This window comes from Mirounga angustirostris, unplaced genomic scaffold, assembly GCF_029215605.1.
Source record: "Mirounga angustirostris isolate CCGP_5_RB_7025 unplaced genomic scaffold, mMirAng1.0.hap1 SCAF_6, whole genome shotgun sequence".
Classification (NCBI taxonomy): Eukaryota; Metazoa; Chordata; class Mammalia; order Carnivora; family Phocidae; genus Mirounga; species Mirounga angustirostris.
The window spans coordinates 1,637,443-1,653,342 of NW_026991714.1; the positions used below are offsets into that span (position 1 = coordinate 1,637,443).

At 45.2% G+C, this 15,900-nt stretch overlaps 1 protein-coding gene across 10 annotated transcripts in view; it reads right to left on the reverse strand.

Annotated features, from left to right (window-relative positions):
- Nucleotides 1–15,900, reverse strand: part of GON4L (gon-4 like) — a 68,265-nt gene that overhangs the window by 49,764 nt on the left and 2,601 nt on the right. For 8 of the 10 annotated variants that reach the window (XM_064593691.1, XM_064593687.1, XM_064593686.1 and 5 more), the window contains exons 1-3: nucleotides 15,706–15,760; nucleotides 12,604–13,134; nucleotides 5,608–5,799 (exon numbers count right to left, since the gene is read on the reverse strand). In XM_064593691.1, the coding sequence (XP_064449761.1) occupies nucleotides 5,608–5,799; nucleotides 12,604–13,108 (697 nt within the window). In that variant the 5' untranslated portion in view covers nucleotides 13,109–13,134; nucleotides 15,706–15,760. Of the gene's footprint in view, nucleotides 1–5,607; nucleotides 5,800–12,603; nucleotides 13,135–15,705; nucleotides 15,761–15,900 lie in introns of those variants that run through there. The other 2 variants (XM_064593685.1, XM_064593690.1) reach the window with 2 other exon arrangements.

The following is a 15,900-nucleotide window of genomic DNA, read 5'->3' on the forward strand; positions in this document are numbered from 1 at the left end:
AACAACACATTTAAGGAAGAAATACCACCAATTCACAGACACTTCCAAAAATAAAACCATGAAAAACACAAAACAAAAAGAAGAGAGAACACTTCCCAACTCACTTTATGAGGTCAGCATGACCCTAATACCAAACCATGCAAAGAATACAAGAACACTATCGGCCACAGGTACAAGAATCCTTAAAATACTAGCAAATCAAATCCAACAATATATAAAAAGGGTAATATATCATGATCAAAAGGTGTGGTGTACCCCAGAAATGCAAAAGTACTTTGAAATTTGAAAATCAATCAATATAATTCACCACATCAACAGACCAAAAGCAGAAACAAAAGATAATCTCAATAGATGCGGGAAAAGCTTTTAACCAAATATAACATCAATTCACCACAAAAACTCTCAGCAACCAGAAACAGTAGAGAACTTCTTCAATCCAATGACAACCTCCAGCCCCACGGTGGAAGACTGAGCACACTCCCCTGAGGTCAAGAGCAAAGGAAAGATGCCTGCTCCCACCACTTCCCAAGGCTGAACTGAAGGTCCTCTCCAGCACAGAGCGAAGCAGGATGGATAAATGGAGAGGAAGAGGAAGACGGAGGGAGACAAAGAGGGAAGAAGAGGAAGAAAGAGAAAGTAAGAAAGCAAAGACTTACAAGCTGGAAAGGAAGGCAAAAAAACCTTTTGTTCGCAGATCACATCATTCTCTCTGTAAGGAATTGCTAAAGATCTACCAAGTATATACAGCTAATAATGGACTTATAGCAAGGTCACAAGATAGACCAATACACCCAAGCACACTTATCTATAGATTAGCAATGAACAATTGGAAGTTGAAAAGAAAAACTCATATTAGCATAAAAGAAGAAATATTTAGGTGTTTCACAAATCTAAACAAATAGGTGAAAAATGTATATGTAAAGAGCTACAAAATATTGCTGAGAGAAATTTTAACAGATCTAAATAGATCTTGTTCATGGATTAGTAGACTCAATATTGTTAAGATGGCAACTTTCCCAAATTTATCCACAGATTCATTACCAATCAGTATTCCAGCAGCTATTTTTTTAAAGATTTTATTTATTTATTGACACAGAAAGAGAGAGAGAGAGCACAAACAAGGGGAGTGGCAGGCAGAGGCAGAGGGAGGGGGAGCCCAATACGCGGGGCTCCATCCCAGCATCTGAAGATCATGACCTGAGCCGAAGGCAGACACTTAACCGACTGAGCCAGCCAGGCGTCCCCAGCAGGTATTTTTGAAGAAAATGACAAGCCAATTCTTAAATTTACATGGAAATGCAAAGGACCTATAATAACCCAATAACCTTGTTTTTAAAAAAAAAAAAAAAAAAAAAAAGGACATGGGGCACCACATCGGGCTCTCTGCTCAGCAGGGAGTCTGGCTCTCCCTCTCCCTCTCCCCTCCCCCCCACCTGTGTGCATGCACTTGCTCTGTCTCTAATAAATAAAATCTTAAAAATATATATATTAGGGCACCTGGGTGGCTCAGTCGGTTAAGCGTCTGCCTTCAACTCAGGTCATGATCCCAGGATCCTGGGATCAAGTCCAGCATCGGGCTCCCTGCTCAGTGGGGAGTCTGCTTCTCCCCACCTTGTGTTCACTCTCTCTTTCACTCTCCCTCTCAAATAGATTAATAAAATCTTAAATATATATATACATATATAAAATATATATACACACATATATATATTTTTAAAACAGGATAAAGGTAAAGACCTACCTGATCTTGACACTTACTGTGAAGTTATACGGATCAAACCAGTGTAGTTTTGGTGAAAGGTCAGACACATAGATCAATGGACAGAACAGAGTCCAGAAAAGACCCCACACTAATATGGCCAGTGAGTTTTTCACAGGTGCAAAGGTAATTTAATGGAGAAAGGAATCTTTTCCAAAAATCATGCTGAAATAAACATCCACATGCAAAAAAGAATCTCAAATATGCCTCACACATGATACAAAAATTAACTCAAAATGGATCATATACCTAAACAGAGTATGTAAAACCATACAACTTGCACAAAAGAATCTCTGTGACCTTGGATTGGGCAGAGTTCCTTTTTTTTTTTTTTTTTTTTTTTAATGCTCTACACCCAACATGGGGCTTGAACTCCCAACCCCAAGGTCAAGAGTCACACGCTCCACCAACTGAGCCAGCCAGGCGCCCCAGGATTAGGCAGCATTCCTTGATATGACACCAAAACCATATTCCATAAAAGTAAAACCTGAAGTATCTCCCCATACCTAACACTAAAACAATCTGAGCAAAATAAATAATGACACCATTGCACTGTAACTCAAATAATAAAATAAATACCCATGAGTCCACACTCACATAAAAACTGAATAAATAAACGAGGAAGAAGGACAGCTCTTCTTTATAGAAAATCCCAATTACTAGATGTAGAAGGAATGAAAGGAATAAAAAAATTAGAACAACACAGTAATAATTCTTGCAGGCAATCCACCAATGGATGCTAAAATTAGTGGGGAAAAGTTTGAGGAGAAACAGGATACATGCATAGTTTTAATGTATCTTCTGCAAGGAGTGCCTGGGTGGCCCGGTCAGTTAAGCATCTATCTGACTCTTGATTTCGGCTCAGATCACGATCTCAGGGTCATGGGATAGGGCCCCGAGTCTGGCTCTGTGATCAGTGCAGAGTCCACTTGGGATTCTCTTTCCCTTTCCCTCTGCCCCTCCACCCCCTCTCTAAAATAAATAAGTAAAATATTTTTTTAAAAAATAAGGTATCTCCTGCAAGATATGTACTAATTACAAAAGGAATAAGGGCATATAACAGAATAATGATCAAACATTTCACCAAAAATGATCTACAAGTGGCCAATAAACACATGAAAACATGCTCTACATTACTCTTCCTTAGAGAAATGCAAGTTCAAACCGCAAGGAAATACACCTACTAAAATGGAGAAAATGTAAGCGTCTGGCAACTACTGGAAAGGACGCAGATCAGTTGTGAATCTCACACCCACTGGTGGGAGTGTAAAATGGTACAGCTGCTTTGGAAAATGCGTCAGCAGTTCCTCATAAAGCCCCGGAAATGTCCCTCCTAGTGATTGACCCAAGAACAATGAAAACTTGTGTCCATCAAAGGCCTATATGTGAATGTATAGAGCAGCTTCAGGCAAAACCTGGAAACAACCCAAACGTCCATCAGCTGGTGAACCAGTAACGGGTGGTGTGTCTGTGGGATGGAACACTACTCAGCAATGAGAAGAACAAATGCGAATGAGCCTCCAAAGCATCGTACCAGGCAAAGACAGCTGCATACTGTCCGTGAGCACGGGCAGGACACTGCAGAGAGAACCACACGGACGCAGTGAGGTGGCAGACGAGACCGGGCTGAGAACGAAAGCCTGCAACGGGCAATGAGAGCGCTTTCGGGCTGAGAGAAATGTCCCATATGCTGACGGCGGCGGCAGTTATAGAACTGTATTACGTGTTTCAAAACTCACTGGGTACGTTTCATTGAATGCAAATTGTATTTCAATAAATCTGACAGTAAGAAACGACGAGAATCTCCACATTACTAACAATAAAGAAGAAACACTGTATGATCATCTTAATAGAGACAGAAAAGCACTAGCACAATTCAATACATGATAAAACTGAAAATAAGGAAAAGAACTTCCTTAATCTGATACAACATATCTATAAAAAGTTGGGGCGCCTGGGTGACTCAGTCGGTTAAGCCTCTGCCTTTGGCTCAGGTCATGATCCTGGGGTCCTGGGATAGAGTCCCACATCGGGCTCCTTGCTCAGCAGAGAGTCTGCTTCTCCCTCTCCCTCTGCCCCTCCCCCTGCTCATGCTCACTCTCTGTCTCTGTCAAATAAATATAATCTTTAAAAAAAATGTATCTACAAAAAGTCTACAACTCTCTCATGCATAACAAGGAATTCAGGGGCGCCTGGCTGGCTGTTAAGCATCCGACTCTTGATTTCGGCTCAGGTGGTGATCTCAGGATCATGAGATTGAACCCCATGTCAGGCTCCATGCCCAACAGGGAGTCTGCTCTAGAATCTCACTCTCTCTCTCTCTCTCTCCCTCTGCCCCTCCACCTCCCCACTTCTAAAAACAAAACAAAACCCCAAAAAACAAGAATAATACGGAGTGCCTTCCCCCAAGTTCAGACGAAATGTGCATGATCACCACTAGTATTTGCAATAAGAAAAAGAAATCACAGGGGCACCTGGCTGGCTCAGTCCGTTAAGCATCTGCCTTCAGCTCAGGTCAAGATCTCAGGATCCTAGGATCCAGCCCTGCATGGGCTCCCTGAGCAGGGAGCCTGCTTCTCCCTCTCCCTCCGCCCCTCCCTGATCATGCTTGTGCTCTCTCTCTCTCTCTCAAGTAAATAAATAAAATTTTAAAAAGAAAGAGAGAAAGAATGAAAGAATGGAAGGAAGGAAGGAAGGGAGGGAGGGAGGGAGGGAGGGAGGGAGGAAGGAAAAAAAAGAAATCACAAGGGGTGCCTAGGTGGCTCAGTCAGTTAAGCGTCTGCTTTCAGCTCAGGTCATGATCTCAGGGTCCTGGGATCAAGCCCCGAGTCAGGCTCCCTGCTCCATGGGGAGCCTGCTTCTCCCTGTCCCACTCCCCCTGCTGGTGTGCTCACTTGCTCTCACTCTCTCTCTCTCAAATAAATAAATAAAATCTTTAAAAAAAATTGAAATCACAGGTGCTCGTTGTAAAACCATTTTTTAAGCTGAATAAAGTCTTTATTCATTTGTCTGTATGTGTTATAATTCACAATAAAAAATTCAGTATTTCAAAAAAATTTCAGAAGGCCTAATCCTATGACCTAGCAATTCACCCAACAAAAATCAAATGCAGATGTTCACCCAAAGATCTGTGTAGAATGTTCACAGCAGCACCATTCAGAGTAGCCTCCAACTAGAAACTATCCTAATGCCCATTAAGAGTTGAATGAAGGGCACCTGAGTGGCTCAGTCGGTTAAGCGTCTGCCTCTGGCTCAGGTCATGATCCCAGGGTACTGGGATCGAGCCCCAGGTCGGGCTCCCTGCTCAGTGAGGAGTCTGCTTCTCCCTCTCCCACTCCCCCTCTCATGGTCTCTCTCTCTCTCTCTTAAGCTCTCTCTCAAATAAAATCTTAAAAAAAAAAAAGTTGAACGGATACAGAAAATGTTGAATACTCAAACAACAGAATACTAGACAGCAATGAAAATGAACAATCTACAATCAACAGCGTGGGCCAATTTCATAAACGCAACAAGATGAGTGGAAAAATGCAGTCACTAGGCATACAAACACAGGATTCCACTCATATGAAGTACAAAACAGGCGTACCAAACTGGGCTGCCAGAAGTCAGCGTAATGGCCCCCATGGGTGAGGTGCTGGTAATAACTGAAAGGGACAACCGAGGGAACAGGGAATACTCTGTTTCTTGATCTGGTTGTTGGTTGCACGGGTGTCTTCAGTCTCCGAAAATTCAAGGAACTACGATATCTTAGGACACATGCAGTTTTCTACATATTATACTTTATATCATATTTCAATAAAGAGGATCTTTCTTTAATTACAAAAGAAGAAAAGAGAAAGAAAGCCTACCCATCGGAATGAAGAGTCCACCGTCCTCTGTCTCATCCTCAGCTTGCGGAGCCAGAGTCCCGAATGGCTTTTCCTGAGGACAGGCACAGATACCTGGCTGAGGGGACTTCCCAGGCTGGGCTCCTGGTTTTGCAGAGTGGCTGCCTAACGGCAGCGAAGATATCGCCCCTCCAGAGTGCAACTGAGGTTTTCCTGGAAGAATCACAAGTATTGCTCCACACTTTGCCCATTATCAATCATACCAGGTTATAAAAATCAGCATTTGGTTATAAAGTCCTTTATAGATGGGTAACTTCATTAATGATGCATACACCATATAGGCATTCTCCTCTCACTTACAGGGTCCTAAGAAATCAAAAGCTCAGTTCCAACGTACTCACCTGTCAGGGTGTTGAACTACATAATGGCTATGGTCTCCTACTTTTTTTTTTTCCTCTTAATTTTAAGCAGGCTCCACTCCCAATATGGGGCTTGAACTCATGATCCTGAGATTAGGAGTCACACACTCTACCGACTGAGCCAGCCAGGCACCCCAAGGTCTTTCTACTTCTAATATGCTTTGAGTTATGCATTTTTTTCCTATGGAGTAATGAGAACCATAATTGTGGGGTGGGGTCTGTTATAGTCCTGATGACAAAGGGACATCTTATACAGACAACCATTAATACCGCATTTAACCCACTATAAGTGATATCCATTATAAATGTCCTGAACTTTCTGACTCTATAAATTCTACAGAGCATTAGAGTAAAAATTATCAATACACGGTTCTACAGTTCCTCAGACAACTTTCCCCTCTTCACCTCTACTCTTAAGGAGTGCTATCTTTCTTCTGGGGAAGATGGGGCATTTAAAAAGCAAGGATGGGGTGCCTGGGTGGCTCAGTCATTAAGCGTCTGCCTTCCGCTCGGGTTATGATCCCAGGGTCCTGGGATCGAGCCCCGCATCTGGCTCCCTGCTCCGCGGGAAGCCTGCTTCTCCCTCTCCCACTCCCCCTGCTTGTGTTCCCTCTCTCGCTGTGTCTCTCTCTGTCAAATAAATAAATAAAATCTTTAAAAAAAAAAAAAGGCAAGGAAACATTCATGCTGTAGCAAAAGTCGACATGAGAACCAACTTGTCATGGGGAGGAGAACACAGGCAGAACAGGCGTGCTGAACAGTGACTGCTTGCTCCTGAGACAAGAACCTGGGGGCAAGAGCAGAGGAAAAGGGTGCCCAACTTTTCACGGTGCGCTGTCGGCATCTATGAATTGTTTTCATGTCTGTGTATTACACGTCAAAACATGTTCAAAAAGAGATCAAATTATTTATCACTGAGCTCTATGCAGAGCAGCCCTTAGGCTGTGACCTGCTGTCTCATCGACACTGGGACTTTCAACCAGTGTAAACATGGTTTTAAATTGGACCATCCTCTCCCCCAACAGAGAAAAAAAAGCTTTAAAGAAGCCATGAATCAATCCTGACTTGCGTGTACTCTCAATCTTCTATGCTTCACTTCCAGCGCCCATGAGTACTCCAAACATCAAACCGTCCCACGGCTTTGCCTTTCACGGGGACTGGACAAAGAGATCCCAAACCGGTCAAATCCAAAGTTGCTCTCAGCCAAATTTCTTAGAAAAGAGAACTTCAACAAACAGCATAGTGATCTCCTTCATCAACAATCTTGAACAAGTTGTACAATTAATGATGTCAACATTTTCAAAACTGAACCAACATAAAAGATTTTTTAAACAAACATGCCAGAAATTCACTTTGGTAGTTTCCATTGATACTTCTACTACCTAAAATGTATTTGGAACAACTCTAACACTGTCCGCACAGTTGACCAGCCATTCAGAAAATGTTTTTCCTTTCTTTTAAGTTTTATTGATTTAAGTAATCTCTACACCCAACGTGGGGCTCAAACTCATGATCCTGAGATCAAGTCACACGCTCTTCCAACTGAGCCAGCCAGGCACCCCAAAAATGTTCCTTTTCAGTGACCACATCACATTGCTTCTCAATTTAACTCCCGTCTCAGAGAACCCCGCAGGAATCCCACTCTTCCTTTTCTGTATCCATGTGTTAGATGCTCAGAGCCCCTAGAAAGGGAAGCTGAGAAGGGTATGGCAGAGCAGGGGAAGCCTTACACAGAACACATCTGTAACTTATTTACTGCCAGCCTAAGAACTGTGAATTGATAACATGAAAATAATTAGCTGAGAACTGTACAATTATAAGCTGAAATCTGCCTAAGTTAATCATTTTATTTATTTATTTTTTTAAAGATTTTATTTATTTGACAGAGAGAGAGAGAGACACCGAGAGAGGGAACACAAGCAGGGGGAGTGGGAGAGAGAGAAGCAGGCTTCCCGCGGAGCGGGGAGCCTGATGTAGGGCTCGATCCCAGGACCCTGGGATCATGACCTGAGCCGAAGGCAGACGCTTAACGACTGAGCCACCCAGGTGCCCCCTAACTTAATCATTTTAGAAGGCAAAGGAAAAGAAGCATAAGTAGAAATTAGGGTATATAAATCAATTTTAAAAGAACAATTAAAATTCTGACCAAAAAAAAGAGGGAGCGGTAGGGGTTAAAATTCTGTTAGAATACACACCAACACAAGGAAGGTTTAATCACTAGCACCTGCAGCCTAGAAACATGATTTCACAGAGTACCCACTGTAACAAAATGCTGATACAGTAGCCCCTGCCTATCCCCTGGGACACAGGTTCCAAAAGCTCCAGTGATGCCTGAAACTTCCCATAGTACTGAACCCTATATACACTGTTTTTTTCCTGTACGGACCTATGATAGTTTAATTTATAAATTCGGCAGTGAGATTAACAGTAACTAATAACAGAACAATTATAACAGTGTACTGTAATAAAAGTTAAACAAATGTGGTCCCTTCCTCTCTCAAACTATCTTACTATCCTGTACTCACCCCTCTTCTTATGATGATGTGAGCTGATGTGATGCCTACATGGGGTGGTGAAGTGAGGGGAGGGCCGTAGGCGCAGTGACACAGCATTAGGCTACTACTGACCTGATAACGAGGTGAAGTCAGGATCACCTGCTTCCAGACTGAGGCTGACTACGGATAACTGAAGCCACGGATAAGGGGGCACTACCACACTTCAAAATAACCCAGAGTTTTTTGGTTTTGTTTTTTTTCTACAAAACTGTAATACTACACGTTACTTAAAAGAAAGCAAAACAACAGGGGCGCCTGGGTGGCTCGGTGTCTGCCTTCAGCTCAGGTCATGATCCCAGGGTCCTGAGATCGAGCCCCGCATCGGGCTCCCTGCTCAGCGGGGAGCCTGCTTCTCTCTCTGCTGCTCCCCCTGCTTGTGCTCTCTCTCTGTCTCTGACAAATAAATAAATAATAAAATCTTTAAAACAAAACAAATACACACTAATTTTCTTTTTTTTTTTTTTTTTAAGATTTTACTTTTAAGTAGTCTCTACACCAAACACAGGACTCAAACTTACAACCCGGAGATCAAGAGTTGCACACTCCAAAGAATGACCTGGCCAGATGCCCCTACACTACATTTTAATGATTACTGTGCATAGTAAGATTTCTTTATTTTCTTCCTTAAACTTTTCATTATTCAAAATGCATACATATGGGGCGCCTGGGTGGCTCTGTTAAGCGTCTGCCTTCGGCTCAGGTCATGATCCCGGGATCCTAGGATGGAGCCCCGCATCAGGCTCCCTGATTGGTGGGAAGCCTGCTTCTCCCTCTCCCACTCCCCCTGCTTGTGTTCCCTCTCTCCCTGTGTCTCTCTCTGTCAAATAAATAAATAAAATCTTTTTTAAAAATGCATATATATGAATTTTCAATCTTCTTTCTTCCTTTCTGTTTTGTATGTTACATTTCTAGCCCGCAAAAAAAAAAAAAAAAAGGTACTGGGGGGGAAAAAAGGATTCTGGATAGACACTCATAAGGTCCTTCTTTTACTGGTATTACAGCTCATTAAAAGTGCAAGGTGGTAGAATCCACTTTCAATTATCTAGCTTAAAGAAGGGGAGTTGTATTACAGATAATCCTAAACAACAAATGTTTATTTTACTCACCTACACTTGGACATCTGTAAACTAACCATTGAAAACATCTCTAGATTCCACTCCTCAACAGCTAAGTGACTTTGAACCCCTAGTGAATTACCTGTTCCTTCCCTACGAGCACTGGAATCCTGTATCCTCTCCAGGTCCCCCACCTTCATGTCACAGACACAGCCAAGCTTGAAGAAGACCTGTCAGGGATCCCACTGCCCTTCTGGCCACATCTCCGTCCTCCTGTTGCAAAACAGCCAGTGCTGCTGGCATTCTCCCTCCAGAGTTCCATCATCTGCTCTCCTCGTCCCAGAAACTCTCCGGCGCCCCCTCTCAACCACCTCCAAGCTGCAAGCACAGCCTTCTGTCGCGCCCCATCATCCTTCTCTCTCCTTTGTCACTAACTTTTTTCTTTCTTTTTAAAGATTTTATTTATTTGACAGAGAGACACAGCGAGAGAGGGAACACAAGCAGGGCGAGGGGGAGAGGGAGAAGCAGGTTCCCCGCAGAGCAGAGAGCCCGATGCGGGGCTCGATCCGAGGACCCCGCGATCATGACCTGAGCCGAAGGTGGACGCTCAACGACTGAGCCACCCAGGCGCCCCCTTTGTCACTAACTTTTTTTTTTTTAATTCTTATGTTAATCCCCATACATTACATCATTAGTTTTAGATGAAGTGTTCCATGATTCATTGTTTGTGCATAACACCCAGTGCTCCATGCAGAATGTGCCCTCCTCAATACCCACCACCAGGCTAACCCATCCTCCCACCCGCCTCCCCTCTAGAACCCTCAGTTTGTTTTTCAGAGTCCATCGTCTCTCATGGTTCGTCTACCCCTCCGATTTCCCCCGCTTCATTCTTCCCCTCCCGCTACCTTCTTCTTTTTTTTTTCTTAACATATATTGCATTATTTGTTTCAGAGGTACAGATCTGAGATTCAACAGTCTTGCACAATTCACAGCGCTTACCAGAGCACATACCCTCCCCAGTGTCTATCACCCAGTCACCCCATTCCTCCCACCCCACCCCCCACTCCAGCAACCCTCAGTTTGTTTCCTGAGATTAAGAATTCCTCATATCAGTGAGGTCATATATGTCTTTCTCTGATTGACTTATTTCGCTCAGCATAACACCCTCCAGTTCCCTCCACGTCGTTGCAAATGGCAAGATCTCATTCCTTTTGATGGCTGCATAATATTCCATTGTATATATATACCACCTCTTCTTTATCTATTCATCTGTTTATGGACATCTTGGCTCTTTCCACAGTTTGGCTATTGTGGACATTGCTGCTATAAACATCGGGGTGCATGTACCCCTTCAGATCACTACATTTGTATCTGTGGGGTAAATACCCAGTAGTGCAATTGCTGGGTCATATGGTAGCTCTATTTTCAACTTTTTGAGGAACCTCCATACAGTTTTCCAGAGTGGCTGCACCAGCTTGCATTCCCACCAACAGTGGAGGAGGGTTCCCCTTTCTCCACATCCCCGCCAACATCTGTCGTTTCCTGACAGATTTTAGCCATTCTGACTGGTGTGAGGTGGTATCTCATTGAGGTTTTGATTTGGATTTCCCTGATGCCGAGCGATACTGAGCACTTTTTCATGTGTCACTAACTTTTAAATCATGTGCCTTGGGGCACCTGGGTGGCTCAGTCAGTGAAGCGTCTGCCTTCGGCTCAGGTCATGGTCCCAGGGTCCTGGGATTGAGCCCCACATCGGGCTCCCTGCTCAGTGGGGAACCTGCTTCTCCCTCTCCCACTCCCCCTGCTTGTGTTCCCTCTCTTGCTGTGTCTTTCTCTGTCAAATAAATAAAATCTTTTTAAACAAACAGACAAATAAATAAATGATGGGCCTTGTTCTCAGAGCTGTCCTCCTTCCTGACTTCTCCTATCATTTCTCCAGTTTTCCCTTCTCTGTCATCTTCCTCAGCCTAAGCTGGTCCCCTTCCTCCACATTCCTCTCCATGAAGAAGCACAACGAACACTCTGTTTCTACTCCTACCTCTTACCCAACTTCAATCTCAGAGCTCTATTTTATCTTGGTGGCCCCCACATCACACCTCGCACTCCTCATACCTAAAGCCCAACTCCTTTCCAACCCCCCCAACGCCTGCGCCACCACCCCCAGGACAGAGCTCTTAAATGGTGTAAGGCTCCAAGCAAGATTAGTTCTTCCTTCGTAATGTCTCTAAGACACACCCCTTCTTCTCTCCCCACTGCCAATATCCAGTCCAAGCCTTTGTAAGGTCTCGAGGGGAGAAGGGCAAGGCTCTGTGGCGTCTCTTGCCTCCAGCTGCTCCATATGAATTACGTGCTTATCCTGTCTTCCCAACTAGACTACAAGCTTTCTGAGGTGAGAACTGTGCCTTCTGCTTCTTTTATTTATTAACTGGCTATCACCTACAGGAAAAGTTCAAACGCTTGAGCATGAAAAACAAAGCCCTTCACAATCTAAATATAATCAACCGCTCTGAAGACATCTCTCCCTTCTTCCAACCAACCATGTCACCATCCCCTTCGGCCTCTGCCTCGGTGCCTACTGCTCTTGGCCTACGATACCCCATGCCACCAACTGTCAAACTCTTACCCCTCAAGTCCTAAGGGTTATGTCATCTCTGTAGAGCCCCACCCAATGTCCCTTTACACTGCTGCCCCTCCTCCACAAGCCCCACTTCATGTTCATGTCCATCTTGGACATAGTAGTTCACCACTCCAGACATGAGAGAGTAAGAGAAAGAAAAGGATACAGAAGAGGATCTCGGAACGGGAGGGAGAAGAAAGTCTCCACCCATTCATAAACCTGACTGCTGACCCTTATGAGCAGTGCAGTTCCGATTCCATAGTGAATCAGTATCCCCGTCAGAAACACCGCTTCATAACTGAACTGCAGAGAGCACAGTGGCAAACTGGTGCGTCAAGGCAAACATGGCCTAACAACCGTTCATATCTTACCTCCTTCCTCCTTGACTTCTTCACTAGGCTCTCCTGAAAAAGGCTCCTTTGTAAGAGGATGATCACCTCTGTCTTCTTGGGGAAGAAGCCCAGGCCTGAGTGTCATCTTCTTCCCTCTCCTTGAGCCAGTGGCCTGGACTTTTCCTTTACCAATGTGTACATTAAGGGGCTGGGAAGACTCCAAGGAAGGTAGGGTGATTCCCTGAGAGATGGCCACATCAGCAGCTTCTAAAACTGGTGCATTTGTGTCCTGGGCGAGCACCCTAGAACTCAAAGACGGATCCTCCACACCAAGCTGATTTCCAGCATCCTGCACAGACTCTATTTGGAGGCCAGCTGCTCTGCCATGACTCGGACCCCCAGAGAGTGATGCTGACCCCAAGTCTTTCACCTGGTCAGACGACGATTTAACGGCTGACTCCAGGTGTAGGTCCTCTTCCTCCTGGTTGCTCTGGTGCTGTGGGGACTCTGTCACCATAGTCCTTCTCTTCTTACAGGGCAACATTGTACAAGTCCCACTCCTCTTCCATCCTGAAAGGAGAAAAGCAAGTTCTCATCACCCTCATATTAATTAATGATAAGAGCATTTCTTCAAGTATCTTTCCACTTATTCATGTTCAGTCATGGACACAGTACACCAAATACACAATGTCCCGATGGGTGGGAGGTGAGAGACTGTGGTTAGAGTGTGGTGCTCAAACCCTAACTTCAGCGTACTAAGCAATAGCACTTAGTACACTATCTTGGCTGAGTGCTTTAACCTCTCTGATCTTGAGTTTCCTCCACTGTAAAGGATATTAACTGGGCTTACCTCATAGAGTTGTTGTAAAAATTAAACAGTAAGTGATTAGTAAATGTTGGTTACCATTACTACCATCAGGGAGGTAGAAAAGCATGATGCTGAGAGCAAACTGTGGAGTCAAACTCCATTTGTTTCCCAAATCACCTTCTCTCCAGCTTTGTGACCCTGCATAACTTAAACTGAACCTCAGTTTCTTCAGCTATAAAATGAAATGGGGACACCTGGGTGGCTCAGTCAGTTAAGCGTCTGCCTTCGGCTCTCAGGTCATGACCCCAGAGTTCTGGGATCGAGCCCTGACTCCAGCTCCCTGCTCAGTGGGGAGCCTGCTTCTCCCTCTGCCCCTCCCTCTGCTTGTGTTCTCTCACCCTCAATCTCTCTCTCTCTCAAATAAATAAATAAATCTTTTTTTTTAAGATCAACCATTTTATTTATTTGTTTGTTTGTCTGCCAGAGAGAGAGAGACAGCGCACAAGCAGGGGGGAGTGGCAGGCAGAGGGAGAAGCAGGCTTCCCGCCAAGCAAGGAGCCCAATGCAGGACTCGATCCCAAGACCTCAAGATCATGACCTGAGCTGAAGGCAGACGTTTAACTGACTGAGCCACCCAGGCGTCCCAATAAATAAAATCTTTTTTAAAAATGTTTTTAAAAATGAAATAAAAATAGCATCTACGTCATTAGACAGCAATTTATTAGATCAATGTTTGCTATTGCTGTTTTCATGAACAGGTAGTTCCATTAACAGAAACAATCCAAAAGCAAAGTGTGGTTGTTTAAAAACGTTAAGCTATATTAACAGAAATTGTGTGTTGAAAACAAGAGTTCTACTATTCTTTATGCTATGTTACTTCTTGACTCTTGGCTTCTATTCCGGTTTTTCACAATTTAAGGGCAACACTAACCTAAGCTGGAGGGTATCTTTTATGTTCTTATAGCACCTGTTTGCAAAGCTCTTTTACAGTATTTTTTTTTTTAAGATTTTATTTATTTATTTGAGAGAGAGAACACATGAGAGAGGGGAGGGTCAGAGGGAGAAGCAGACTCCCCGCCGAGCAGGGAGCCCGACGCGGGACTCGATCCCGGGACTCCAGGATCATGACCTGAGCCGAAGGCAGTCGCTTAACCAACTGAGCCGCCCAGGCACCCCTCTTTTACAGTATTTATCACTTTTGTCATTTTCTTGTCTGTCTCCTTCCCATCTCCTTCCCCCAAAACTACATGATTTCCGAGGAAAAGGACTCTTCCAACTGGTACCCCCAGTACTTGGCAGGATCTGCCTATGGTATACTCAGTGAATGTTTCCTGAAGAAACGAACACATGAAAGAGGGCATGAACTTCCCATTTGGTGCTTATTCTATGCAGCATTTGGACCATGAGTTAAGCATTGGATGGAAGCTGATCGCATCTTTCTACCCAGAAAACCTTTACTCTTATAAAATAGGTTCAAGAATAAAGTAAGTTGCCTTGTACAACACTGAGTTCTTCCTCACTGACAATGCCCATCTACCAGGGTACTACACGAAAGCTTGGACTAGAGGACTAAGAAAGTTCTCCCTCAGAGTCTGAACTATAAGGTTATTTTAAAACTCCCCAATTCAGGGGCGCCTGGCTGGCTCAGTCAGAAGAGCGCAGGTACAACTCTTGCTCTCAGGGTTGTGAGTTCGAGCCCCACGCTGGGGACAGAGATTACTTAAATAAATAGATAATTTTTAAAAATAAAGTAAGCCTCCCTAATTCAGTCTCTCCAGGCAGCAGCAGAACCCCACCCCTGGCTCCAAACCAGTTTGTTTCACACACACACACACCTATCGGGGAAATCAGGTATCCTAACTCTGGCTTCTAATGCACACTGACTGGCTATTAAAGCTCAGTAAACACGTGAAGGCTCTGCTGATCCCGGTGAGGGGTGGTGGAGAGCAGGGAAGAGGGGGTGGGAGCAGCCTGCACGGGTCCTACGTCTCAGAGATGACCAGCTGAGAAAAGAAAAAGAAGGACGGAGGCAGGCAGCTACCGGCCAGAGGCAGCAGCGGGCAGAGATGGGCCCCAGGCACTTCGACCGCAGCAGCTCTCTTAGGCCCCGGCTCCGGGAACTGGGGTCACACCCACGGGGGGAATGAATGCGACCCCGGGCAGCGCCAGCGCGGGCCCCTCCCGGGCACGGGTTCCAAAAGGGGGTCCTCGCTGCGCTCCGCACCCCGGCGCCGAGGGCGGCCCCGCTCCCCACGCCCAGCCCGGCACCGTCACGCACCCGCGCTGACCCGACCCCTCTTCCCGCCCCACCGCACGCGCCCCGCCGCCCTCACCAGCCGGCCAGATCCCGCGGAAACCCAGCCTCGCTACCGCCGGAAGTCGGCCAACGGCAACGACGGACGTGCGCGCCCCCGAGCCGCGGTGCGCGCCGCCGGGCCGCCAAGGAGCATGCGCCAGCCTCCGGGCGCCATGCTAGCTCGGGGCGGACCGAAGCCCTCGTGCCCGCTGCCGCCCAAGACTTTAAGTGC